Consider the following 27,555-nt stretch of genomic DNA (forward strand, 5'->3'; position numbering starts at 1 on the left):
TTTTTTGTTTAATATTTATGTAACAAAAAAATTCAACATTATATTATGTAGCATAATATGTTATATTTAGTGCAAATTTATATGATGTCACTACGTTTTTCAATTTAGTTATATAAATTTGTTTTTTTATTAATTTAATTTAGCACCAAATTTGCATGTAACTCTGGATAGTTTCAATGTAATTGTCCATATACTTGACTAGAACTTCATATAAGTGTTACTTTAGTATCACTGTGATACTATTGTAGTTTTTATTAATAATAATATTTTGAATCAGTTTTTTATTAAATAACTTTTTATTATTATTATCCATTTGAATTGTAATGTTTTAGTTATTTTGTTGTTCATTTAACCTTTGTTTTATTTCAAGTGACAAACATGTTTTTTTTTTAGTTTCAGTTAACTATCATAGCCCTGGTTCATAGTTTAGCAAGCAGCAGTTTTGATTTAGAAACACTGGAAACTTGAATGAGCTGAGACCTGAAACATATGCAAGAACACTTTTAGCTACAAAATCTTCATGCATTGTTGTATAATCGTAACGAAAACACGTTAAATATGTACACAGTGCGCACAATGCATTGGCTAAGCTCTCGTGTTTGAATATTTGTGAGTGTGTTTCTGGCTTAGCGCTTTATTTTAGGCCTGTACTTCTGTTAAACTGTCAGTGATGCTTCAGTGCTGTTAACTCTGTGTGTGTGTGTGTGTGTGTGTGTGTGTGTGTGTGTGTGTGTGTGTGTTAGAGGGGACAATGTTATCTCTTTTCTCCTGAAGCTGTATTATATATTAAACACTTTCTGCAGTCTGCAGCTACGATCTGGCTCTCCCTCTCTCTTTCACTCGCGCTCATGTTCAAAGAAAACGTTTAATCTTCCAGATACATTTTAATGGCTGCGTTTAGTAGCTTGCCACTTTTATCATCAAAGCTCGTGTTAGAGCTTGTGTGAGTGTTTCTCGGGTGAAATGAGTTAAATGACTCAAGGCATACGATGGCGAGAGTTAAAGAGGGACGGAACGCAGAGGAGATCGCGCCGATAAAACGCGGGCCTGCTTCACGTAGGAGCCGACGGGAAATGTTGTGCTTCAAAATGAGTCTGAAGCCTTTTCTGTCCGAGTCATCTGAACATATTGCTCATAAAGTCTTGGAAATGCTAACAATATCATTTCACTCTTGTAAAATGAAGGCTCTGTTCCAAAACCTGCTGAGCTGCCTACATAGACAGCAGTTTGAGGCATCATATGCTTCTGACACAAAAGCTGATACTAAAAACTTTTCTATTTTTGGGGAGGGTCAAATTGCAAGGTAGTATTGCATGTGTCTTTGCTGGAGCAAGCAATCCCAAAATGCATTGTGACTCCATGACATAAAAGATGAAAAAATGTTGATTATAATTAATTTCTTTAACACATTTCTTCTTGGAGAACTTGACTAGCTTCTAATTAGTCTATATAATTAATTGATTAAAATGTAATTTTGTTGTGTATTTTTATAGTTTTTAAGTTAAACTGAAATAAGTTTATTTAGTTGAAATAAAACAAGTTTCTGTTTCTAATATTTTCAGTAAACATGTATTTCATTTCAAGTAACACATTTTTCTTATGGTTTATTTTTTAGTTAACTCTAATTATTCAGTTGTTTTACTCTGGCATTTATGAAAATGAGGTTCTGTAGCACTAGTATTGTTTTTTTCCCTTGAATTAGTTGCTTCTGCTTATATAATTCTCATTTGTAAGTCACTTTGAATAAAAGCGTCTACTAAATGAAAACATGTAAATAATTAATATAATGATATTAACCCAGTTCATCAGAAAAAAAGAGTGTACTTCAAACGAATAGCATCATTAATTTAATACTTTAACAATAATAATAATAATACTAAACAGTTTTTGCATTTATATCCATCACTGATTAATAAAAAAAAAAAGTAAGTTAGTCGGTCCTTTTGACAGAAATATAAAATATAAATAAGTATAAAATAAGCAATACGTTTTTAATATTAAAAGTTTGGGGTCTGTAAGAAGTTTTTTTTATGTCTCTTCTACTGCATTTACTTGATCAAAGATGCAGTAAAAACTAATACTGTGAAATTACCATTTGAAATATATGTTTTCTATTGTAAATTTTAACATTTTAAAATATAATGTATTCCTGTGATGCGCAGCTGAATTTTCAGCATCATTACTCCAGTCGTCAGTGTCACATGATCCTCCAGAAATCATTCTAATATGCTGATTTGCTGCTCAAGAAACATTTCTGTTTATCAATGTTGAAAACAGTTGCAATAAAATATGAATATCTTTAAAAACATCTTACTGACCCCAAACTTTTGAACAGTAATATACTGTATATATTAAAAATGATATCAGTATATGGATATATGGTCATTTCCAGAGTAATAATGTTCTGTTTTATATTAACATAAAAGTATATATATTGTATTTCATTTTGTAAGGATACAACTGAAAGATACTGCACTCTGCTGAGAACATGAGACTTAACTTTCTCTGTGTGTGTGTGTGTGTGTGTGTGTGTGTTATCAGTCTGAGTAAAACCCCTACGGATCGATGCCGAGGGAATCTGATCAGCAGAAGGCTCTTCCGCCCTCAGACTCATGGGTCGGACGGGTTGCCAGACGATCAAACTCCCTTCCCCTCATTAACCCCCCTCAGCATCTGCACACTGTCCTTCCACTTTAATCACTTCCTTCATACAATCAATAGCGTTTATAAGTCAAGCGTGCTCCTGCATAGAAACAGCCAGTCTAAACACTTAAACATGCACAAAGGCATGATGAAACACTTTACAAGAAGGTCCTAGTAGTTAACTTTAGTTAATGTGTTAAAGGAACAGTTCACCAAAAATTTAAATTTGCTTATAATGTACTCATCCTTAGGCCGTCCAAGATTAGGATGAGTTTGTTTCTTTATGGGAACAGATTTGGAGAAATGTAGCCTTACATCACTTGCTCAGCGGTGGATCCTCTGCAGTGAATGGGTGCCAAACAGCAAACATCGCAATAATCCACAAGTAATCCACATCACTCCAGTCCATCAGTTAATATCTTTGGCCAGAAGTGAAGATTTAAAGTTAAAAATGCCTTAATGATGGATTTGTTTCTTACAAACACACAGCTTTTGGCTTCACAAGATGTTAATTGATGGACTGGAGTGGTGTGGATTACTTGTGGATTATTGTGATGTTTTTATCAGCTGTTTGGACTCTCATTCTGACGGCACCCATTCACTGCAGAGCATCCATTGGTGAGCAAGTGATATAAGAATAATAAGTTTTTCACTGTCAAAGTTTGTGCATTGCTGGGTAGACTAATTATTTTACATTTACTACGTCAAACATCACTGTTATTATTGTTCATACAATTAGAATAAACCTGTATGTGTTACAGACAAGAATATATTTCTCAGATAATGCAGTTCAGGCTACCATCCACAACAGTCAGACACAATCATTTTGACATTTTGCACAGCAAATTTCTTCAAAAAATTATTTATTCTCTATATTATACAATTTTGTAATATATTTAGTGTCAGCAAACAAAAACTAAATGCGAATATATTATTTCAAAAATCTATATTATACATTACCATACATATACATATATATAATATTATGTAATAAACTAATAAGCTATAGCGAATTTTGGTTGCATTATTATATTGTCACAAAAATGTAGACTGTGTGTGTGTAGACAAAAATGTAAACTTACTATTTTAATTCTATCTATCTACAGGTAAATTAGAATGTCGTGGAAAAGTTCATTTATTTCAGTAATTCAACTCAAATTGTGAAACTCGTGTATTAAATAAATTCAATGCACACAGACTGAAGTAGTTTAAGTCTTTGGTTCTTTTAATTGGGATGATTTTGGCTCACATTTAACAAAAATCCACCAATTCACTATCTCAACAAATTAGAATACTTCATAAGACCAATAAAAACATTTTTTTAGTGAATTGTTGGCCTTCTGGAAAGTATGCTTATTTATAGATAGATGTATTAATTATATACAATTTAAACTTATATATATACACTGAACAAAATTATAAACGCAACACTTTTGTTTTTGCCCCCATTTGTCATGAGCTGAACTCAAAGATCTGAGACTTATCTCGGCAAAGGAGAAGTGCTCACTAACATAGACTTAGACAGATTTGTGAACAATATTTGAGAGAAATAGGCCTTTTGTGTACATAGAAAAAGTCTTAGATCTTTGAGTTCAGCTCATGACAAATGGGGGCAAAAACAAAAGTGTTGCTTTTATAATTTTGTTCAGTGTGTATATATATATAAATATAAAAATTGACTTTACTTTTTTCCCTTCATTTTGGTGCCCTCTGCTGGTAAGGTGAATCAGTGTGGTCTAACCAATAGGCTTAAGTCTGTGAAGTATTGTAATGAATATTCATAACCCTGAGTCTAGTCTTGCTGCCGTTAATGTCAGCCTGATAAGTCAGATGTGTGAAGCATGAGTGGAGTTTTAATCTGTGTACCTTTGTTGCAGTCTCACTGCGACTAATGAGTGATGAGCGCCAGCGTGTGTTTTACACTGCCAATAGATACGGAAGAGGGGATTTAAACACACACACACACACACTTTAAACATCAGAGACTATGACGATTTTTGCTGCTTCTCTCTTTGATGTTTCAGAGCCGCAGCTTCATTTCGGCCCTGATCCCCTTTTAATCTCCACATACACAAATTCAGAAACACACACACACACGTAGAGAGAGAATCCACAGGAAAAGAGGTCGGATGAACATGTCACAATTGTTCTCCTGCAATCTGCTGAAGAATGAGGCTGATTTCCATGAAGATGAGCAATATGGCATGTAATAATTTATAGCCTCATTAAATTAAAGGACTGGATTCTCTTCTCTCGCAGTCTGACTGTCTATTTTCAGGCTGTTTTTTCATCTTCCTGCAGTTGGAGGTTTAATTTTCTCTCTCTTACTGTGAAAACTCCTTCTAATGATTGATGCAGGGGGTTTATATACTGATTAATGCCATAGTTTTAAAGGCCATTCTCAGACGTGACCTTTAACCCATATTGCTATAATGATTTGTCATTTGAAATGAAATACTGCAGTATATGCTGTTAAATATGTGTTATGTGCAGTATATGTGTTAAAAATAGTAGCTGAAATAGTGTTATTTTAGTAGCATTGATATGCTATTATAGTTTTTCTTAATATTTTAAAATAGATTACATTTTTTTAGAGATTATTTATTTTAGTCATTTTGTTGTATGTTTTTGTCATATTTATTTTAAAAAATTTGTATGTAGATTTATTATTAAAAATTTGAATGTAGATTTTTTTATTAATTTTTATTTATTAGTTTTAGTTAAACTGAATGAAAATGAGAAATGTCTTGGCAAATAAGTGTACTTGTATAGCTGTTTGGTGTAGCATACTAACATACTAATATTTAGTATGTCTGCACTATACAGTATGTATACTGTGCACCATATGCTAATTTTCATTATGCAAGAAATTGTAATTAATTCATTAATTTATTTATTTATACATTTTATTTATATACTATTGTATTTTGGTTTTCAATGTAACTTTAGTTTATGTTGTAATAATAGTAAGTTTTTAGATTTTTATCTATTTCATATTTATATTTTAATGCATACTTTTCAGTACACATGTAATTGTTGTTTATTTATTTATTTATTTAGTTGTGTTTTTTGTTGTTATTTTAATTTTTTATTTTATAAAGCTTATAAAAGCTACGTTATAGCTTTATTTCTTATTTCAGTTTTGGGCTTAATAATTTTAATACTTAATAATTTTATTTTAGTTAATTGCTGAGGCAACATTTCTCATTTTCATGTTTTTTTTTATCCCACAATGCAATGCTCTCAACTTCCATTTCCTGTGTGATGACTCACATGTTAACAACTCTTATTATACCTATTATTTGACTGGACTGCCTAAAGTTTTAGACACATAACCTTATTCAAAATAAAAAAATAAAAACAATTTCTAAAATGTTGAATGGACGCTCCTTGCACCATGATGAGATCATGTGACAGTAATGTAACATACTAGTGTTTTGCTTACTATTTATATAGTAGGCAGTATACAGTATATACTATACACAGTATGCAGTATGTAAAAGCTAGTGTTCATTCTGAGTATATACTATACACAGTATGCAGTATGTAAAGCTAGTGTTCATTCTGAGTATATACTATACACAGTATGCAGTATGTAAAAGCTAGTGTTCATTCTGACCGTGACCTGTGTTTGTCTGTCGTGCAGCTGCACCGGGGGGAGACGAGGTGGCGCTGTACGTGGGTATCGTCATGGCGGTGGTCATGTGTCTGATCGTCTCTGCTATCGTGGCGCTGCTTGTGTACCGCAGAACTCATAGACGCTTTCACTCCGACATCATGGACTCATCTGTGCTGAACGGAGGATTCCAGCCTGTCAGCATCAAACAAGCACGCTCAGGTGAGACTTAACCTTCATTAATGGATCACTATCAATTTCTGATTGGTGAGGTTTTTTTTTTCTTTTATTCAGAAAGGATGCATAAAATTGATTTAAAGTGACAGCAACGACATTAAAAGTTTTCAAATAAACTTTATATTCATCAAAGAATCCAGAAAAATTGCATCACAATTTCCAAAAAGATTTTAAGCAGCACAACTGTTTTCAACATTGATAATAACCAGAAATGTTTCAGCAAATCAGCATATTAGAATGATTTCTGAAGGATCATGTGACACTGAAAATCCAGCTTTGCATCACAGGAATAAATTACATTTCAAATATATTGCAAAATATTTATGTCAAACTGTAATAATATTTCACAATATTGCTGTTTTCACTTTTTTTTATCAAATAAAAGCAGCCTTGGTGAACATAAGAGACATCTTTATTTATTTATTTTTATATTAATATTAATTTTTACTATTGATAAAAAAGAAATAATATTTTGTGTGTATCTATACATACATACATACACACACACACACACACATATATATATATAGAGTGAAAATTTTAAGGGGGTCTGAATACTTTCCGTACCCACTGTATATATATACTGTATATATCACAATTTTGGTAAATTAGTATTTGAAATTATCAGCAGTATTTTACAGTTACTGTATCAGCAGATTTTCTTTCTTCTCCAAAATGGAATGCGATAAAATACAATGACGTTGCAATGGATTTCGTTTTTATGTTGACCCCAGTGTTATTACAAATATCTTTTTTTTGTGTTCTGTAGAGGAAAAGAAAGTCTTACAGGTTTAGAAACGACATGATGGTGACAAAGTGATGATAGAATATTCATTTTTTTAAGTGAACTGATCCTGTAATAACAAATCTAACAAATTTTGAACATCAGTGTCTTTTGTCATATTGCAGTTTTTACCAGATTGAAAGGGATTTAAGGCATTGTAATCATGCAAATCACTATAATGCACATCCTTGAGTGGATTATTGCTTTAGTAAAACATTCAAACGCGCTATTCAGACACAATCTCTTTCTGCGGCTCTCAGTCAATGCAACAGTTTCAGCAACGAACTGTGTGTGTGTGTGTGTGTGTGTGTCACCGTAAGACACAAGAATGATTAAAATTCCAATCAAGTGGAGAACAGAATGGAAGGCAGTGTTCCGGTGTTAAATTGTGAGGTGTGTGTGTGTGTGTGTGTGTGTGAAAGAGAGAGACTCAGGTGACATTTCATATGAGGAACATTAGAATGCCTGTCACTCTCCAACCTGAACAGGTTATCATTAATGAAGAATCGTCATTCTGCTCGCTCTCGTATTGCCTCGCTTTCCCCCTCATTTTCTCCCTCGTTTTCTCTGTTAATTAAACATGAAGCGGGCTGTAGGTGTAAATGGCACCCTGTCAGGGTGAAAGCACCGTGTGGAGGACGTCGGCGAGTGAGTTGATAAATACAGAGGTAGGGGATGTTTTGATGGTAAAGCAAAGACGTTCACATCCGTCAGTTTTGCTCTGGTGAAGATCTCTCCCAGGTTTGGATGTGTTTACTTCGATGGGTGTGATGCAGTGCAGTGCAGTGTACACTGTCTCACCGATCGCCGCGTGATGAATGACTTTAACGTGTGAGTCAGGAGTGTGAACGGAGCTCGTGGTGAATAATGCTCACACCTGAGTAACCGGAGAGAGAGAGAGAGCTGGTGTGTGAAGTGACAATCCTCTGTTTAGTCACTGTGGGAAGCTGAATGTTAATGAGCAATCAGTATGGAGATTACCAGCCGCTGGCTATAAGAGTCCTTTACAAGCTCCCACACAAACACACGGTGATTTCATTTCAAAATAGCACACAACAGAAATACATACAAGGAGTAGGTCACCCAAAAAGTCATTTACCCACCTTCATGCTGTTCTGGAGCACAAAAAGGAGATGTTTCACAGAGTCGTCAAGCTGCTCGGTTACATGCTTTGAAAGTGAATAGTGGCTGTGTTTACATCTAAATTATGCTAAATGATGTGGGAAATCACAAAAACAACTCGTTTCGATATCTTGTGTTAAAAAATAGTTTCTTCTCTGGAAATTGGATGCAAAATAGAAGTAAAAAAATGGATTTTGTAGCCACTGTGGCTTTTTTTATGTAATACATTATTTGTGGTTTAGAAAGCTCTGATGAAATTGGTTATTTCATATGAAAATTATGGAAGCTTATTTACACCACAGGACTTTTTTCCCACAATTCTGAGTTTACATCTCACGGTGCTGTGTTATTTTCTCACAATTCTGACTTCAGAATTCATAATCGTGAGGGAAAAAAAGGCAAAATTGCAAGATACATACTGAGAATTACAAAATATAAAGCCAGAATTGCTAGATGTGACGTAAGAATTGCGAGATATAAACTCAAAATTGAGAAATAGTAAGACTTGTGATAAAAAGTCACTATTTTTTATTTCATTTAATATTTTTTGTATTTTAACAACAATTGCAAAAATCAATTGCAAGATGAAATGGATTTGCAATATGCAGAAGAATTAAGAAGAAAACAAAAAAACTCAAAAACAAGCTTCAATAGAAAATAACTGAATATGGTACACCGATTTAAATATGAAGAATGATATTTGAGAGTATTTGCAAAATAAATTTCCATAAATAATGTCTTAAAATGTGTTTTTCTTCCTCACAGAAAGTTAGCATGTGACTTTTAATATAGCACACACAGAGTTGTATGGAATTCAATACTTTATTGTGCTTTTATGCTGATTTGTTTTAACCTTTATTGTACTCAACAGGTGCAGATCATTTCGAATTTTGTAAATACCTTGTTTATGTGAGATTTTAAAATCATTGTGGTTTTGCACATGCACTACTGTTCAAATGTTTGGGGTCAGTATGATTAAAATAAATAAAATAAAAAAATACTTTATTCAGCAAGGACATTAAATAGGTTGAAAGTGACTAACCACAATTATTATGCTACAAAAAATATTTCATATACTTTTCATATACTGCAGCTCAGCTGTTTTCAACAATGATAATAATAAATAAATGTTTCTTAAAGGGGTCATATGATGCGATTTCAATTTTTCCTTTCTCTTTGGAGTGTTACAAGCTCTTGGTGCATAAAGAAGATCTGTAAAGTTGCAAAGACTAAAGTCTCAAATCCAAAGAGATATTCTTTATAAAAGTTAAGAGTCAGCCACGCCTACCTAAAACGGCTCGTTCTAACACGCCCCCACATGTCTATGTCACGATGTGGGAAGATTTGCATAACGCCGCCCAAATGTTCACGCAAAGAAAGAAGGCGTAACTTTTATTCTCGCTGTAGTATTGTTGCCGCCGCCAGCATGTCGTGAAGGCGCTGTGTGTTTCGTTGTGAAAGCGAATGCTTAAGGAATTCGGCCAATCACAACGCACTTTATAGCTGGCCAATCAGAGCACACCTCGCTTTTCAGACCGATGAGCTTTGTAAAAATCTACGCGTTTCAGAAAGGCGGGGCATAGAGCAGAAACAATAATGTACAGTATGTGTAAAATAATGTCTTTTTTAACCTTAAACTGCATAAACACATTTCATTACACCAAATACACAAAATAATGTTCTTTTTAGCAGCATCATATGACCCCTTTAAGCAGCAAATCAGCATATTAGAATGATTTCTGAAGGATCATGTGACACTGAAGACTGGAGTAATGATGCTGAAAATTCAGCTTTGATCACAGGAATAAATTACATTGTAAAATATATTCAAATAGAAAATAGTTATTTGAGATTGTAATAATGAGATTTTTTATTGTATTTAAAAAAAAATGAATGCAGCCTTGATGAGCAGAAGAGACTGCTTTCAGAAACATGAAATAATCTTGCCAACCCAAACTTTGGAAGCGTGGTGTATTTAATAAGCTGACAGATCTGTCTTCAAATGTCATTAGTAATATTTAATAGTAATTTCATGTGCGTGTTTGCAGCAGATTTGCTGGCCGCAACCCCTGATCTGTCCACAGCAGCGGCACTGTATCGCGGTCCTGTATATGCCCTTCACGACATCTCAGACAAAATCCCCATGACCAGCTCCCCTCTGCTGGAGCCGCTGCCGCTTCCCAACCTCAAGATCAAAGTCTACAACTCCTCCGGCACGGTGACCCCTCAGGAGGACATGACCTCTGACCTCTCCGCCACCCTGTCCCCCAAAGTCACCCACTCTCTTCTGGAGAGCGACTCCATGACCCTGCGCAACCAGACGCTGGCGCGCGCACGGGACCCCACGTGTACGGCGTTAGGGTCGTTTAACTCGCTGGGAGGTCATCTGATCATACCCAACTCAGGTGAGAACGGACACACAAACACACACAGCTTATTTATGGATGATTTATGATGCACAATCACACTCTGGTCCTCGCTGAGTGTCCAACATATTTATGAATCGCCATGTGATATAATTTATGATGATTAATTGATTGTGTTGATAGTCCTTCATTAGTCTAATTAAGGCGTACGGCTGTAACGGGTTCCAGTAAGATGCGATGGAAATGTCACATTCACAATCTCGCATGCGTGTGATGAGATGAACACGCTCAGTGACAGTGATGAATGAATCCAGGGGATGGTAGCTAATGATAATACTACTTTATGAACTACAGAAATGACACACAACACTCCACTTACATTATATGAAACACCATCCATCCATCTATCCATCTATCTATCTATCCGTCCGTCCATCCATCTCTCTGTCTGTCCATCCGTCCATCATTCTATCTATCATTCTCCTTTTCTATCTATTGTTCTATCTGTCATTCTATCGTCTATCATTCGATCATAGTGGTTCCACCCACAGTGCATTCTCATTGGTCCAAAATCCAATCTTATCTTATTGCATATTGAACATTAAGTATGTTCTGGTTGGCTGCGATTTTGTTGCTTCACACTATTTTTCGTTTTCAGTGAGGACAGACAAATAAGTTAACACATGAAACTAGTCGGCACGAGGTGTGCGGTTTCTCTCTGAATCAGTCTTTCTGTAATGTGTGTTTCAGGTGTTAGCTTGTTGGTTCCAGCCGGTGCGATTCCTCAAGGTCGTGTGTATGAGATGTTTGTGACCGTACAGAGGACAGAGAGCTTGAGGTAAAAAAACACACACACACTAGGGCTGGGTAAAAAAATATTGGTTTCTCAATTTTAATCGATTCTGATTTTTACGAAGATACGATTCTTAAATCCCGAGACTAGCCTGTTTTCAGTCAATGAACAGAACTTTGTAGCACACCTCCCATCCAATAAATCGCAATAAGCTTTGTGATTTGATCATTTTGATATAAAACTAAGCCTCAGATTTCAAATTCTCACCATTTTACTGCAGTATTCAAACAATAAATGCCGTTTTGCCACTGTGCCACAAGAGACACGGCAGCAGATGTGAACTTTTTGTCTCCTCCAGTTACAGCATGAAATAAACATGAATGAACATCCGAAGGTATGTTAAAAGAAAGAGTAACTTATCGAAATCCTTATCCTGTCTCATGTAATCACTCATTCAGTGTTTTAACTGTGACCGCGCAATTCTGACATTATAACAGCTTTTTAAAAAATGTCACATTTACCTCAGAAAAAACATATTTGTTGACCATAAACTCATTAGTCAGATAGAAAAATGAACTCTAAAGAGGAGCATTTTGCGAAATGCATGCACAGTATAACATATTCATTATAATTTTTCCTGTTTTTCAATGTTTAATTTGTGTTAATTTATTAATAAATCCGTTACGTTTTTATGACAGCCGTCAAAAAATGAATTGGAGTAGAAATATAATTATGTAATTGTAACTTTATTATAAAAACTTAATTGAGTGTAATTTAAACGTTTGTATGTGTGACCCTGGACCACAAAAGGGTCCGTTTTGTAAAATTGAATTAATAAGCTTTCCATTGATGTATGGTTTGTTAGGATAGGACAATATTTGGGCGAGATACTGGAAAATCTGGAATCTGAGGGTGGAAAATATCTAAATATTGAGAAAATCACCTTTAAAGTTGTCTGAATGAAGTCCTTAGCAATGCATATTACTAATCAAAAATTAAGTTTTGATATATTTATGGTAGGAAATTAGCAAAATATCTTCATGGAACATGATCTTTACTTAATATCCTAATGATTTTTGGCATAAAAGAAAAATCGATAATTTTGACAATACAATGTATTGTTGGCTATTGCTACAAATATGCCAGTGCGACTTATGACTGGTTTTGTGCTCCAGAAATGAAATTGACTTCCATGGTAGGGTCACATATAATTAGTTAGTTTTACCTTCAATATTATAGTAATGTACTGACTCTCATGTGTGTTGTGTATCTTCTTTTGTGTTCAACAGCAAAAAGAAACTCATACAGGTTTGGACCAACTTGAGGGTGTGTAAATGACAGAATTGTTATTTTTGACGGAACTGTCCCTTTAAATGTGTCTGTCTCTCTCAGGCCTGCGGTCGGTGACAGGGAGGCTGTGCTCAGCACTGTGGTCAGCTGCGGTCCCGCGGGTGCCCTGTTGACCCGTCCCGTCATCCTCACTCTCCACCACTGCGCACACGCCCACTCCGACGACTGGCAAATCATTCTCAAGAGCCACACGCAGCAGGACCAATGGGAGGTGAGGAATTTGAATACGGCCGATCGGGACAGCCAGTGGCTGAATGAAAGCGTGGCAGCGAGAGGAATCAGGTCAGGGAAACTCTGGAGATGAGCCGCTCCATTTCAATAAACTACTTATCCTGCAGAGAGAGGGAAACATGACTGGAAAATAAATGTAACTATCAGTGAAGGCAGGCAGGGTAAATTGGCCTGCTGTGCATGGCAGGGTTCTACAAATAGACAACACAAAATTCAATTATTGCAAGAGTGGAGAGGGGAAAAGGATGGGGCGTATTTATCAGGAGGAATCTGCTTCCTTTATCAGGGCCGGGATTCCCTCAGACACACACTCGCATTGTGTCTGTCTGTGTGTGTGTGTGTGTGTGTGTGTGTGTGTGCGTGTGTGCGTGTGTGCGTGTGCGTGTGTGTGTGCAGGAGAGACCAAATGTTCTGAAGAACCTGCTTGTGGGGATATATATCTCATAGAACCTGTCAAAAACATACCCGGGTCATATTTCACTCCAAAATCAAAAGAAGAAATAAGAAATTACTTTTTCCTAGACAATAAAACCTATTTTAAGGACTCTTAAAAGTGTTTGCTTTTTCATGTTATTTTTTAATGATAATTAAGAACAACCCTCACCCAAAATAAATACTGTAACCAAAAAATATTAATCAAACAATATTTATGTAATTTGAACTGTATTTGTTTTTACATCCAATATCAATTTTACAATTGCATCATTGCAATATGTTAGACTGCTATTAATTAATTTATTTAGATTTTAAAAAATTGTTGTATTCAAGGGATTTTGTACAGTAATTTTTTCATTCATAATAATAGCAATGTGAATTCGGGAGTAAAAATGTGCTTTAATTGTCACAAAAATAATGTCACAAATACAAGAATTATAATATATATATATATAATGTTTTTTATAAGAATTATATAAAATAATGTTATTATTTTATTCATTAATCATTCATTCACTTATTTTAGTCATTAAATTGGAATATATAAAATTAAATATTATTAAAATATTACCTTTTTTATATTAAACTGATAATATAAAATGAGATTTTGAAAAAGTAGATTTAGTGGCAAATGTCATTTTAATTTAATAATAATAATTTATAATTAAAAATGTACTGTTATTTAATTATTAATAATAATAATTATTATTATTATTTGATATTTGTTTGTCAGTTGTCTGTGTTATTCTTTGTATTTTTTACTTATGCATCACTGCGGCTTTTAAATCCTAGAAATATTTCAGTGGAAAAGGGCAATAAAGCATGACTTAGCTTAAAAATAATAATATTAATCGCGCAAATTATTCATAATTTAAGTCCCACCAGGGTACAAATATATATTCAGGTTTATAATGTATGTGTGTGAGATCACTTTAACCCTGCACCTGTCACGATGAGCCGCTCATGTAAGTGATGTGTGTGTTCTGTGTGCAGGACGTAGTCGTGGTTGGAGAGGAGAACTTCACAACTTCCTGTTACGTGCAGCTGGGGGAGGAGGCGTGTCACATCCTGACCGAGACGCTCGGTTCCTACTGTCTGATTGGCCAGAGCGTCTGTCCGTCAGCAGCTAAGCGAATCAAACTGGCCGTGTTTGGTCCTGTAGTCACAGCAGGTGTAGACTATCACATCCGAGTGTACTGCCTCGACGACACGCAGGACACACTCAAAGTGAGTAACAGATGACCAATGTAGCTTTCAAGCCCACTTAAAAATAGTCAATTAAGATTTTCATAATCATTTTCCACCTTCTCTGACACAGGCTGTTTTATGCCATCGTATCTTAATTTGATTAACTTCTATATTGAGCACTGTTATGATTGGCTAATGTCAGGGACTAGATCTAACTGAGGAATAACTCAGTTAAGTTATTTTGGTTTCATATTTTGGTTTTGGGAGTCCCCAACAACAGGTTGACATGCATGCAAGGTCAAAAAACACTTTCATTGTCTTATAATATGCAATTATTTTTACCTTACTTGCTCAACGACTCCCAAACGATTCGCTCAATGATTCATTTTTCCAAACTCCTCCTTTGCGTGACGCTAATCTGCGGTGATTGGTCCGATTGGTCTCATTTTATCATACCTGTAACGCCTGATAAAGCAGTGTTTGTGAGCGCAGTGCTGCTTTGTGTACAGCGTAACCGGGGGAAAATGCTATTTTTACCGCTCCAGGGGCCTCGTTTATAAAATGTGTGTACGCACAGATTTGATCTTAGAGTGTACGTACGCTAAAATCCACGGCAATGTTCATATTTACAAAAACGGTCATTGACGTGGAAAAGCGTACTTAACACCGCGTCAGGGTCTGAGCAGGCGTACGCACTTTTCCTTGTGGCAAAGTCAGAGTACTGCAGCTATTTAAACATCTAAGCTGCAATAATAAAAACGGTGTTCGTGAAAGCACCGAATGCATCATAAACAACAAAGATGCAGTGCAAGAGATTAATTGTGCAATGTGGTCAGATTTTTTATTAACAGGAGTTTTTGCGAGATTAAACGGACCTTTTTAGTAGCCTAATGTTGAAAGTTCTTTACTCGCTTTCTGTGCACAGTTTATTCCATGTTGTTGTTTTTAATAATTTTAGAGAACTTGCGAAGTCTTGATTTACTACTAATGTGTAAAATAGAAAACAAAAATGCATAAACGCATCTCCGACTGTTTTGTCTGTGTAGCCTATAAGAACTATGTCATGCAATAATGGTTTTAATATATTCTATTCAATAACATTGTTAACTGTTTTTATTTATAACATCTGCTGCTTTGCTTCTGTGAAAATGAATAGAGCGATCAGCCTTAAACTTTGTTTTTGTCATTTACATGAGTTATTTGTATAAAATACACTATATATTTTTGAGTCAGTACATTATGGCACATTTGAGCAGCATTAGTAAACTGTGTAAATGCCAAATCACATGCAGGTTTTTTTCAGACCGGAGACCATAATCGTGTAATAATTTATTTTATTATGATATGAAACGTCCAATTTTTCTTTCAATAATGTTTTTTTAAGTTTTGCAAGAATTTCGTGATACTAAACTTTTTATTCGTTGTCATAGCAAGTGATTTTAAAAGTAGGATGGCTCACTTTTTATAAGAACATTTTACTTGAATTCGTAGTTTATTCTTACTTTTGGAAACCAATTTTTTTTAATAATTACTATTATTATTATTATTATTTATGTTGTTTCTAGAAGTAGTAATTTTGATAATAGTCAATAGAAAAAATATAACCACACACACATTGTTTGTCCACAGAATAATTACACATTATTAAATAAAAAGCGTCCCGCATGTACCTCTACCTCCACCAGCAGGACCTCAATTTCAGACTCAGTAAAGTTTTTTTTTCTTTGTGCTCGTCATTCTCAAGCATATAAATTCGGTATATTGGCGTGTGCTCTTTATATGGTAATGATATTAATTAGGGGGCGTTTACAAGGCGGAGATCTGACGGCAGTCAGCTGCGCACAATTTCAAGATCATTTGTGATTTATAAACGTCACATCTGGAAGAGAGGCGTACGCACGTGTTTTTGTGCGCATGTTCGTTTTCTCTGAATCGCACTTACGCACTTTTGAGAAATGATCTTAGAACAAATTTAGGACGGTTTATACACAACATTTTATAAATGAGGCCCCAAAAGCGGCACCTAGTGGCAAAGAATGAATTTTCATTTTCATTCTGACCAACTCGAAAAGACCAAGTGGGCGGGCAATATGCTAATGTTTCATTTTGAGGTCAACATGAAACGGCTTGGGATTCGTTTTAAAAACGACTCGTTTCAATGATTCAGAGTCGACTCTTTCTTTTGAGAGACAATCACTTTATTCACGGTGCACTTTCAGATTTAAAACTTGGCAGGATGTTTATATTCACTTAGAGCTGTGTTACACACTGCATGAAAGGTCATTTTCAAAAATCCATAATAGGGGCACTTTATTAATGACTTTGCTCAACAAATCACATTTGAATGAAAATGTAGTTTAAATATTAATATGTTTACATTATTTTAATCTGCTTTAATATTTCAATTAACAATTTAATATAAATTCGTATGATTTTTATTTTAATTATTATTTGTATTATTGTTGTTATTATATAAATATAATTATTAATGTAATATTTTAAATATATACAGATTTAAATATAATTTTTTATTTTAATTTAAGTGATTGCACTGTTGACTGCATGTGTTTGTGTGGACAGGAGGTGCTGCAGATAGAAAAACAGATCGGCGGAAAACTGCTGGATGAACCAAAGTCTCTGAACTTCAGTTACAGCAACCACAACCTGAGACTGTCAATACATGACGTTCACTCGCAGTGGAAGAGCAAACTACTCACCAAATACCAGGTGAAGACAACAGATACAGCTGAGGCTTCAGACAGGATTTAGAAATGTCAGGAGAGGGGGGAGATCTCCTGACTGTTAACCTGAATTTAGGATAGAATATTGACAGGGACTAGATCTAGAGGAAGAATGAGACTTAATGAGTTTCTCTTTTAATTCTTTTAAATGTTTTTTTATTGTATTTATTTATTTTGATATTTTAATTTAAATGATTAAGTAATTTAATATTTCATAGTGTTTAATATTTCTTAATATTAATATTTCTGTACATAATTTAAAAAAATATATATACAAACTTCAATTATTTATTTATTTAAATGTTCATATTTTAATTTAATTAAGTAATTAAAATATAAATATATATGTGTGTGTGTGTGTGTGTGTATGCATGTATATATATTTATATATTGTAAAAATATAAATTATTAAATCATTAATACATAATAATTTAAGAAAAATCGTTTTTAATATATTATATTAATTTTTAATATATTATTATTTTTATTTTATTATTATTTTACAATTACATTTATTATAAAGTAATTTAATATTACTTAATTTTTAATAGTTTTAATAATTGTTCATTATTTTATTTCAATATTTTAATTTTAATTATTAAGTAATTTAATATAACATTTAATATAAGATGATTTAATGCTATTTAACATTATTATTATTATTATTATTATTCTGAATTCTGAACAGACGTCAGGTAAAGTGTCTGTCTGTGTGTCCGTGCAGGAGCTGTCTTTCTCTCAGGGGTGGAGTGGATCGGTGCGATTTTGATATTTTAATTTAAATGATTAAGTAATTTAATATTTCATAGTGTTTAATATTTCTTAATATTAATATTTCTGTACATAATTTAAAAAAATATATATACAAACTTCAATTATTTATTTATTTAAATGTTCATATTTTAATTTAATTAAGTAATTAAAATATAAATATATATGTGTGTGTGTGTGTGTGTGTATGCATGTATATATATTTATATATTGTAAAAATATAAATTATTAAATCATTAATACATAATAATTTAAGAAAAATCGTTTTTAATATATTATATTAATTTTTAATATATTATTATTTTTATTTTATTATTATTTTACAATTACATTTATTATAAAGTAATTTAATATTACTTAATTTTTAATAGTTTTAATAATTGTTCATTATTTTATTTCAATATTTAAATTTTAATTATTAAGTAATTTAATATAACATTTAATATAAGATGATTTAATGCTATTTAACATTATTATTATTATTATTCTGAATTCTGAACAGACGTCAGGTAAAGTGTCTGTCTGTGTGTCCGTGCAGGAGCTGTCTTTCTCTCAGGTGTGGAGTGGATCGGTGCGGCGGCTGCATTGCTCCTTTGCTCTGGAGCGTCAGAGCGTGAGTGTGTGTGAGCTGTGCTGCAAGCTGTGCGTCAGACAGGTGGAGGGAGAAGGTCAGATCTTCCAGCTCTACACCACCCTGAGCGAGGTACCGTAACACGCCCTCTCTCGCTCTCTGCTGTCCCACTCGGACGTTTTTAGATGCTTGATATTTGCTCAGAATGAAAACACACACTCATCTTGTGATGCCTCAATTTTTCTCGCAGGTAATGAATTCCTTCCGTGAATTTACTTCCAAGCTTACTTTGCAAGCTTGTTGCAGTGCATTCTGGTATAGGGTGACCAGACGTCCCCGTAGAGCAGGTTCAAAAATACATTGCAAAAAAGCCAGACCATGCAGTAACCCTCTGGTCATCGGAGCAATCGTGTAGTGATTACTTTTACAAACAGAGGGCGCTGTGAGCTACACCGATGACTTGGTCATGCACCAATACTTGACGAACGTAACCTGGATGAGAGCAGAGCGCTATTATCATCAATTATCAAAAGATTCACATTAGCCGTGTTTCCATCCAATTTGCGAATTTAACTTATGAGCAAAATTGAAATATCGCATAAAACATTTGCGAATAAGCACCGTTTCCATCCAACGAGTCAAAGAGAACACAATCGTCACTTCCTGGTAGAACTGGCGCTAGGATATATATCACTATGAAAAGTAGGAGAAACCCCTGAATATAATAATTTTCATAGGCCTATATAATAAATTACTTGCGGCTCAGAGCGAGCAGACGAAACTCAATAAATGCGGCCAGTGCTTTCGGAGGTGGATGCTGCTGTTTAGGAAAGCAGTTGTGTAACAGTTCTGGGAGGCAATTAAATAGAAATACGTTGATGACAGAATGTGCTCGGAAATTTTCTAAATTACCATAACATTTCAGATGCTGAGGAACGAGATTGGTTCACTGGTTAGGTATTGCCGTCCCATAGCGCAAGTCACATGACTTTTTTTATGTGCATGGAGGAATTTACTCAGCAAAAGCGTTTCCATCTCCTTTTATTCGCATTAACCCTTTTTCGCACAAGTCAAAAAAAAATGTTTGCGAATTAAGGGATTTTTTTTTTAAATTTGCCGTTTCCATCACTCGTTTCTGATGCGATACTTCAAAATGTGCATAAAAACAGGGTGATGGAAACAGCTATTGTTATGCTTTTAAGCCAGTAACATATTAACTATTTATGTTAAATTAAAATAATGTTTGTATGTGCTTTACAACAGGGCTTGAATAGGGTGCAGGAATGTTATGTTGAAAATTTTTAAAGATTAAGTTTTTAAATACAATAGTACACTATGAGACAAATAGTAACTATAGCAAATAGCTACAGATCAAAACAGTATTATAACAAAATTATGACTTTACAAAAACACATGACAAAAATACAATTATGAATATGAGAACATATGATAAATAAAATTGTACTTAACAAATATTTGTACATTTTTTACAGTATTTAACATTTTCGTTTTCATAAACTGAGAATACACTAATTGCAACTTTCCAAATGTTGTTTTATGTTTATATTTTTGGAAATGTATCTTTACTATTCCTACACTCTAAAAAATGCTGGGTTGTTTCAACCCAACTTTGGGTCAAATATGGACTAGCCTAGCTGTTGGGTTACATTTTTTTAATTACATTTTTAACCCAAAAGTTGGGTTAGTCCATATTTGACCCAAAGTTGGGTTGAAACAACCCAGCATTTTTTAGAGTGTAACTATGCTTATTATTATGCTTATTACGCTCATTTTGAAAATAAAAATGCAACATAATTATTTCGCCTAATTAAAGCTAGTAAGATAGGATAGTGAGAGTAATTTCCAAGCACACACACACACACACACACACACACACACACATAGATACTAAACAAGGTAGGATTACATATAGTGAAAAGGGAGGATCAGGAATGGGTCCTCTCACAAGCATACTAAAATAGTCTAAGAATATCAAAGACAAAATACACAATGACAATAATATACTCAATGGCCTGAAGAAATATGTGTGTTCATTCAAATAACGGTTTTTCTATGAATTAACTAGAACACAGTCCATTTCTACTCTGCTTTTCCTTGGGACAAGCAGGGATTTTCCCTGCTTTACATACTTTTGGCCAATAAACCCAGTGATATCAGCGTTGGTTGCCATGCAACAAAGAGGCCTGTTCGACTTCCTGGGGTGTTACGCATTCCGGGGGGAAGGGTTCATGGGTCCTCATATGGCTTGTTAACTGAGGTTACAGAGTATTTGTTATATAAAAAGAGAATATATAGTGTGTTGGATTGGTCCAGACGCTACATTCGCATTAACCCTTTTTCGCACAAGTCAAAAAAAATGTTTGCGAATTAAGGGATTTTTTTTTTTAATTTGCCGTTTCCATCACTCGTTTCTGATGCGATACTTCAAAATGTGCATAAAAACAGGGTGATGGAAACAGCTATTGTTATGCTTTTAAGCCAGTAACATATTAACTATTTATGTTAAATTAAAATAATGTTTGTATGTGCTTTACAACAGGGCTTGAATAGGGTGCAGGAATGTTATGTTGAAAATTTTTAAAGATTAAGTTTTTAAATACAATAGTACACTATGAGACAAATAGTAACTATAGCAAATAGCTACAGATCAAAACAGTATTATAACAAAATTATGACTTTACAAAAACACATGACAAAAATACAATTATGAATATGAGAACATATGATAAATAAAATTGTACTTAACAAATATTTGTACATTTTTTTACAGTATTTAACATTTTCGTTTTCATAAACTGAGTATACACTAATTGCAACTTTCCAAATGTTGTTTTATGTTTATATTTTTGGAAATGTATCTTTACTATTCCTACACTCTAAAAAATGCTGGGTTGTTTCAACCCAACTTTGGGTCAAATATGGACTAACCCAACTTTTGGGTTAAAAATGTAATTAAAAAAATTTAACCCAACAGCTAGGCTAGTCCATATTTGACCCAAAGTTGGGTTGAAACAACCCAGCATTTTTTAGAGTGTAACTATGCTTATTATTATGCTTATTACGCTCATTTTGAAAATAAAAATGCAACATAATTATTTCGCCTAATTAAAGCTAGTAAGATAGGATAGTGAGAGTAATTTCCAAGCACACACACACACACACACACACACACACACACAAAAAAGTTACTAAAGTTGTCATCTTGTCATCTGTTTGGGAAAATTATTACATTATATACAGTTACAAACAGGAAATGTTAAAAATATGTTTAATTTTGATATAATATTTTTTGAACTGCTTGCTATTGACCATGATTACTATGAACTATTTTCATAGTGTGATTTTTGGTCAATTGTATTAAAACTAGATCAAAATCAAAACTGAAACAATCATAACAATCCAACTAAACATCATCATAATTATATTAATAGAATAGGGAACCCACAACATTTAAAAAAACATTACAGATATATTCACCCTGTTTTTTTTATTCAAAGAAAAAAAAAGATGAAAGAGAGAGAGAGATTTAGATATTTTGACCACTCAGATAGGAAAATCCCTGGTTTCAATTTCAGAAATCTGGTCGAATTCTGGGATACTATCTAGTTAAGCAGCTCACTAGGGTTTGTAACGGCGCCGTGCTCTCCATCGGCTGTCTTCCTTCAGTTCCCATGCGTTTGCGTCTCTGGAGAAGAGGCTGTTCAAGAGCTTCAGCTACTCTTAACACCCTCACACGTCTGTCTATACATCACAAAGGGTTTTCACAGAGCCGCTGTGTTTTTCTCTCTCCGCTGCTCCTGGGCTTTAATCAATGTGTCTAATTAAGAACAGCACAGATTCGTTAACATTATAGATGGATGCGTTGCGATGAATTGAGTCCTTCTGGGCTGCGAAGCGTGTCTGTCTGACTGATGTTCGGCCTCTTCGGGGACTGTTTTCAGTGCACTTGTCATTTCATACTGGTAAAAATAGATTGAGTGCATTTATTGATCAAAGATGCTCATTTTGATACACTTGTGCAACGATGTTTAAAGGGGTGGTTGACTTTTTTTTCTAGGCTTGATTGTGTTTATGGGATGCAGTCTAACGTGTTGATGCTTAGTTTTTTTTTTTTAAAGCGCATTATTTTTCACATAATTTACCTTTATTCCACACCCCGCTGTCCCTTCTCTGATAAACACGCTGATGATTTCCTGCTTTTATGAAGCCCCTCCCTCAGAAATACGCAATGGGTTCAGATTGGTCAGCTGGCCCAGTGTGTTGTGATTCGCTAAATTGCCTCTAGTGCGCGTTCAGAAACGTCCCGCCCCTCACCTCAGAATGTGCTCCGGTTGTATTGTAAGTCAATATTGCTTATCAGTTTGAGCCCGATTGAGACCCAAAGAATATTAATGAAGAGGATCTGTGCAAGCACACGGCTCATACAGGACGTTTCAGAATGGTATGTTTTTTTGTTTGTTGTTGTCTCGTACTTTTAGATACACTGTTATTTGTAAATGCTACTGCTTATGTTAGCCTCTGATATACGGTTTTATAGCTGTAATACAGCAGAATACATTATTGCATTGTAGTTTATTGCATTAACAGTAAGAAGTGTTTGGCGCTTCCATGGCAAACGTGTGCGCTTCTTGTAGCTTTGTGAAAAATAGCTGTCTGTCTCAGATGGGCCTCACACGTCCTGAAAAGTGAAGCTGCGGGCTCTTTGATCGCCCCCTGGTGGCTGGCTGCAGTACAAGTCATAAACCCCGCCCTCTCCATGTAAACGAATGGGACTTGAGTCAAAATAAAAAAATTAATTACACTTCCAATACAGTTTTCCGAAAGTTTTTGGTCATTTAAGGTAGTTGTTATCGCACTGATATATGTTAAATTGTTCGTTTTTGTGATAAGTTTGATTTTAGCTAGTAATTTGATGCTATAAAAACGGGGCGTGTCGTTATGGTTGATTGGGTCTGCGGGAGTTTGGGCGGGACTTTGATTCTGCGGCTCAACCTCACGACTCTACTGCGCAGACTCTGGCTCCAAATGAATCTCTACTACTATCATTGATGGAGCTGTGATGAGATGATGATCTGAGAGAGAGAGATGCAGAGCGTGTGCAGAGCAGGGGGACGTGAGGAACAGTATTAAGAACCGCTGCTTTAGAACATTGATTTTGAAACTTGTTAATCCATTAGAATCGTTAGAAGACAGAATCGCGATTCATATATGAATATATTTTTTCGGGCACCCCTAGTTTTGACGGCATTGGCAACAACTCTTCCTCTTCTCTGAAGCAGATGGGGTTTATGTAAATCTCGGGGTTTGTGATGTCACCAACCCGGGATGTGGCTCGTTGTAATCCCTACCAGCCATTTTTGTAGGCATTAAACTGCCATAATTTTAAAAGACTAATATCTCCATTTGCATTGAACTTTCAGCGTCATAACTTTGCAGATATTGTTTATGCTCAAACAGCAACATTCAGGGTTCGTACGGGTGCTTGAAATCCTTGAAAATGCTTGAATTTTAACTTAGAGTTTTCAAGGTGTGATAAACTGCTTGAAACTGCTTGAAATTGCAATTGCATTGGTTTTATAATAATTTGCTTTATTACTGAATAACGTTAGTTCACTTTCTAGACAAAATGCTTTTTGCATAAAACGAAAAAACAGCTCAGCTCGACTCACGCGTGTGGCTATAGTGTGATCTGTCTGTCTTTATTGACACGCGCCCTCTTATGGAGCGGGATGATAAAACATGTCAGGAGGTTGCTGCTTCAGTCAGCGTTGGCTTGAAAATGACAAATACATATTATGGTTAAAATAATGTAAAGTCTCCTGTAAAGTGTGCTTTTTTATGGGAGAGTCTGCGCTTTCAAGCCGTGTAAAAGGTCAGCAAACATGCCCATGGTCAGTTAAACTATATGTTAAAAACTGTCGCGATTAAAGTGAAATAATAAAATAAACATTTCAAAGTTGAAACGCAGCGCAGGTGTTTTTATAATAATGCATCTCTGAAGTGAACCGACTGCCTTTCAATGGCATTATCGTTTCATCTCACCGACGTACAGCGTAATGGCTGACAAAGTAGCGTTTGTGAGCCAGCGCTGCTTTGTGTGCAGCCGTTACCGGGGAAACTGCTGTATTCATGCTGTTCCAAAAGCGCCTCCTAGTGGCAGACAGAACATCACATTTGAGCCTTTAAGCTATTTTTAAGAAAAGAAAATGGATGAGTCAAAAGTGTAAAGAATATTTTTAATTTAAATCACACACATCTTACTGTCTAAATTTGAAAAAAAAAATTTTTTTAAGGCACATTAGCTCTTTGTTCTGAACAAAAACAGCAGACAGGCTTATTGAAAATGCAAATTCATCCGCTGAAAATCTTTTATACTTTTGACTCGTTCCTTCTTTGTTTTAAAAAAAAATTTTTTTTTAAGGCTGAGGTTTGTCAATGTTTTTTGGTTTGTCACTTTCAACTATTTCTATTTGTGAAAACCTGTATTTGAACTGCAAATCATGTTTTTTGAAGTCATTTTGTGGCTTAATATGTTACAATAGACATTGTCCTTGAATTTGGAAAAGGTGTAAGAACCCGGAACATTACGCACTAACTAACGTTAAAAAAGTGAAATCGCAATCAACCACCCCTTTAAATGAGGAAGATTCTGTGGAGCGTTGGTTTTCATCAGATGGTTTTGTCTGTTGTAGCTTTGCACACAATTGTATGATCATTTTCAGGAGAAATTAAAGTTGTATAATAATATTAATTAAATAGAATTTTAAAACCTGGTTTCAGTATTCTAGTTGTCTTATGTCATTTCCATCCGTGGCTTTTCTTATTTCATCTAACTGTTCAAAAGTTTGGGGATTTTTTAAGTATTTTTCTTTTAAAGTTTTTCACAGTGTTATTTCTGTATTATTTTTACACTATTGTAGCATTTCTTAATATTTTGAAATTGTTAAATTATTAATTAACATTAAATTGTTAATTTTTATTTAAGGTTAAGTTTAGTAATATTGTTTTATATTTCTATTTAGCTTTCTTTTTTTCAGTTTTAGTTTGAACAATTTAATAACTTTCATTTATTTTATTTTAGTTACTTGCCAAGGCAACATTTTTAATTTTCATAGTATTTATACTTTATTTAAGCTTTATTTGAATTAATGAAAATGATTTTAATATTTCATTATTATCATAGTTAACAATACATTAACAATACTGGTAGGTGTTGAGGGTGATTAGGGTGGTTTTAAGTTGTTGTTTTTTTTATTTCATTTCAACATTATTAAAACTAAATTTTAGTCATGTTGTTTTGTGCTTTTATTTAACTTTATTTGTTCAAAAATACAGTAAAAACTGTAATATTGTGAAATATATTATTACAATTTCAAATAGCTGTTTTCTATTGTAATATATTTAAAAATTTAATTTATTTTTGTGATTCAAAATTGTATTTTCAGCATCATTACTCCAGTCTTCAGTGTCACATGATCCTTCAGAAATCATTCTTATATGCTAATTTTTTGCTGCTCAAGAAAAATGTCTTATTCTTATCAATGTTGAAAACTTTAACAGCATTTATTTCATTTTTAATGTCTTTACTGTCACTTTTGATCAATTTAATGCATTGTTTCAATGTTGTGATTTGGTTGCATTTTAGTGGGAATTTTAATATTCTGTGTCAATCAAATGCAAAGCAGCTGCGCTCATTTCACATCCTCCGCTTCTGTTCTTATGGATGTACAAAAGCAGAAGCTTTTATTTGGTGCTGTTGCTTTTTACGAATAATATCACCAACGAGAGTGATTTAATTAAACCTCCTCCTCAACACACACGCACTCACACACGATTGAGATTGCAGCTCGGATTTGAATGCATTGGAAATGTCAGTCGATATTATTTCCAAGAAGCAGAGTGTATCTCCAGCAGGGAAACAGCCTTGATTCGGTGAGAACATTTCTAAATACCAAAAGAGCAGGGGAGCTCAGCGGGAGACTGAGACGCATGATGCTGTTTATACATATGAAGATACATATGAGCGGCTTCAAAATGAAGAAACACATGTTTAGACGTTAGACGTGTGTTAGTGATCAGAAGAACTATGTGTAATTAGTCTCCGTTTATTAGTGTTTTTTAAGAGACTTACATCAAAGTAATGAGCAAACACTCACCATCATGTGATTCTAATTGCATTTACATTTTAAATATCTATTTTAGATCAAGAACACATATTTCATCTATAGCGTTCTGAGTGATTGCTAAGGTGATAGGGATATTGTTTTGTGCTTTTGTCATTTCTATTTAGCTTTTAAGGAGGCATATTATGCCCCTTTTTACAATATGTAGTATATACAATATGCAAGACGTCTGTGAAGTTTTAGCCCAAAATACCTCACAGATAATTTATTATTCCATGCTAAAAATTACATTTTTTAACAGAAGGAAAAACATGCAGTTTTTGTGCATGTATCTTTAAATGCAAATGAGCTGCTGTACCCCGCCCCCTTCCAGGAGAGTCTTTACAGCCCATGCCTCGCATACACCGCCAAAACAAAACGTCTGTTTGGTTTGGATAAGCATGTGTATTGTGCTCATGTTACATTGCAGTTCGTCGTCATCATAAAAGTGTATTATTTGCACATGTTTTAAAGCCGCATCAGTTTAATAGTCTGATATATGGTGTTCTGAGCATGAGTACTCA

At 34.2% G+C, this 27,555-nt stretch overlaps 1 protein-coding gene across 1 annotated transcript in view; it reads left to right on the top strand.

Moving 5' to 3' along the window:
- LOC107594550 (netrin receptor UNC5C-like) overlaps positions 1-27,555 on the top strand; it is a 150,331-nt gene that overhangs the window by 118,079 nt on the left and 4,697 nt on the right. The window contains exons 7-13 of the mRNA XM_016284636.1: positions 6,290-6,481; positions 10,451-10,807; positions 11,519-11,606; positions 12,954-13,122; positions 14,571-14,804; positions 17,346-17,492; positions 18,816-18,980. Of these exons, the coding sequence (XP_016140122.1) occupies positions 6,290-6,481; positions 10,451-10,807; positions 11,519-11,606; positions 12,954-13,122; positions 14,571-14,804; positions 17,346-17,492; positions 18,816-18,980 (1,352 nt within the window). The remainder of the gene's footprint in view (positions 1-6,289; positions 6,482-10,450; positions 10,808-11,518; positions 11,607-12,953; positions 13,123-14,570; positions 14,805-17,345; positions 17,493-18,815; positions 18,981-27,555) is intronic.

This window comes from Sinocyclocheilus grahami, unplaced genomic scaffold (genome assembly GCF_001515645.1).
Source record: "Sinocyclocheilus grahami isolate Dianchi unplaced genomic scaffold, SAMN03320097.WGS_v1.1 scaffold186.1, whole genome shotgun sequence".
Lineage (NCBI taxonomy): Eukaryota > Metazoa > Chordata > Actinopteri > Cypriniformes > Cyprinidae > Sinocyclocheilus > Sinocyclocheilus grahami.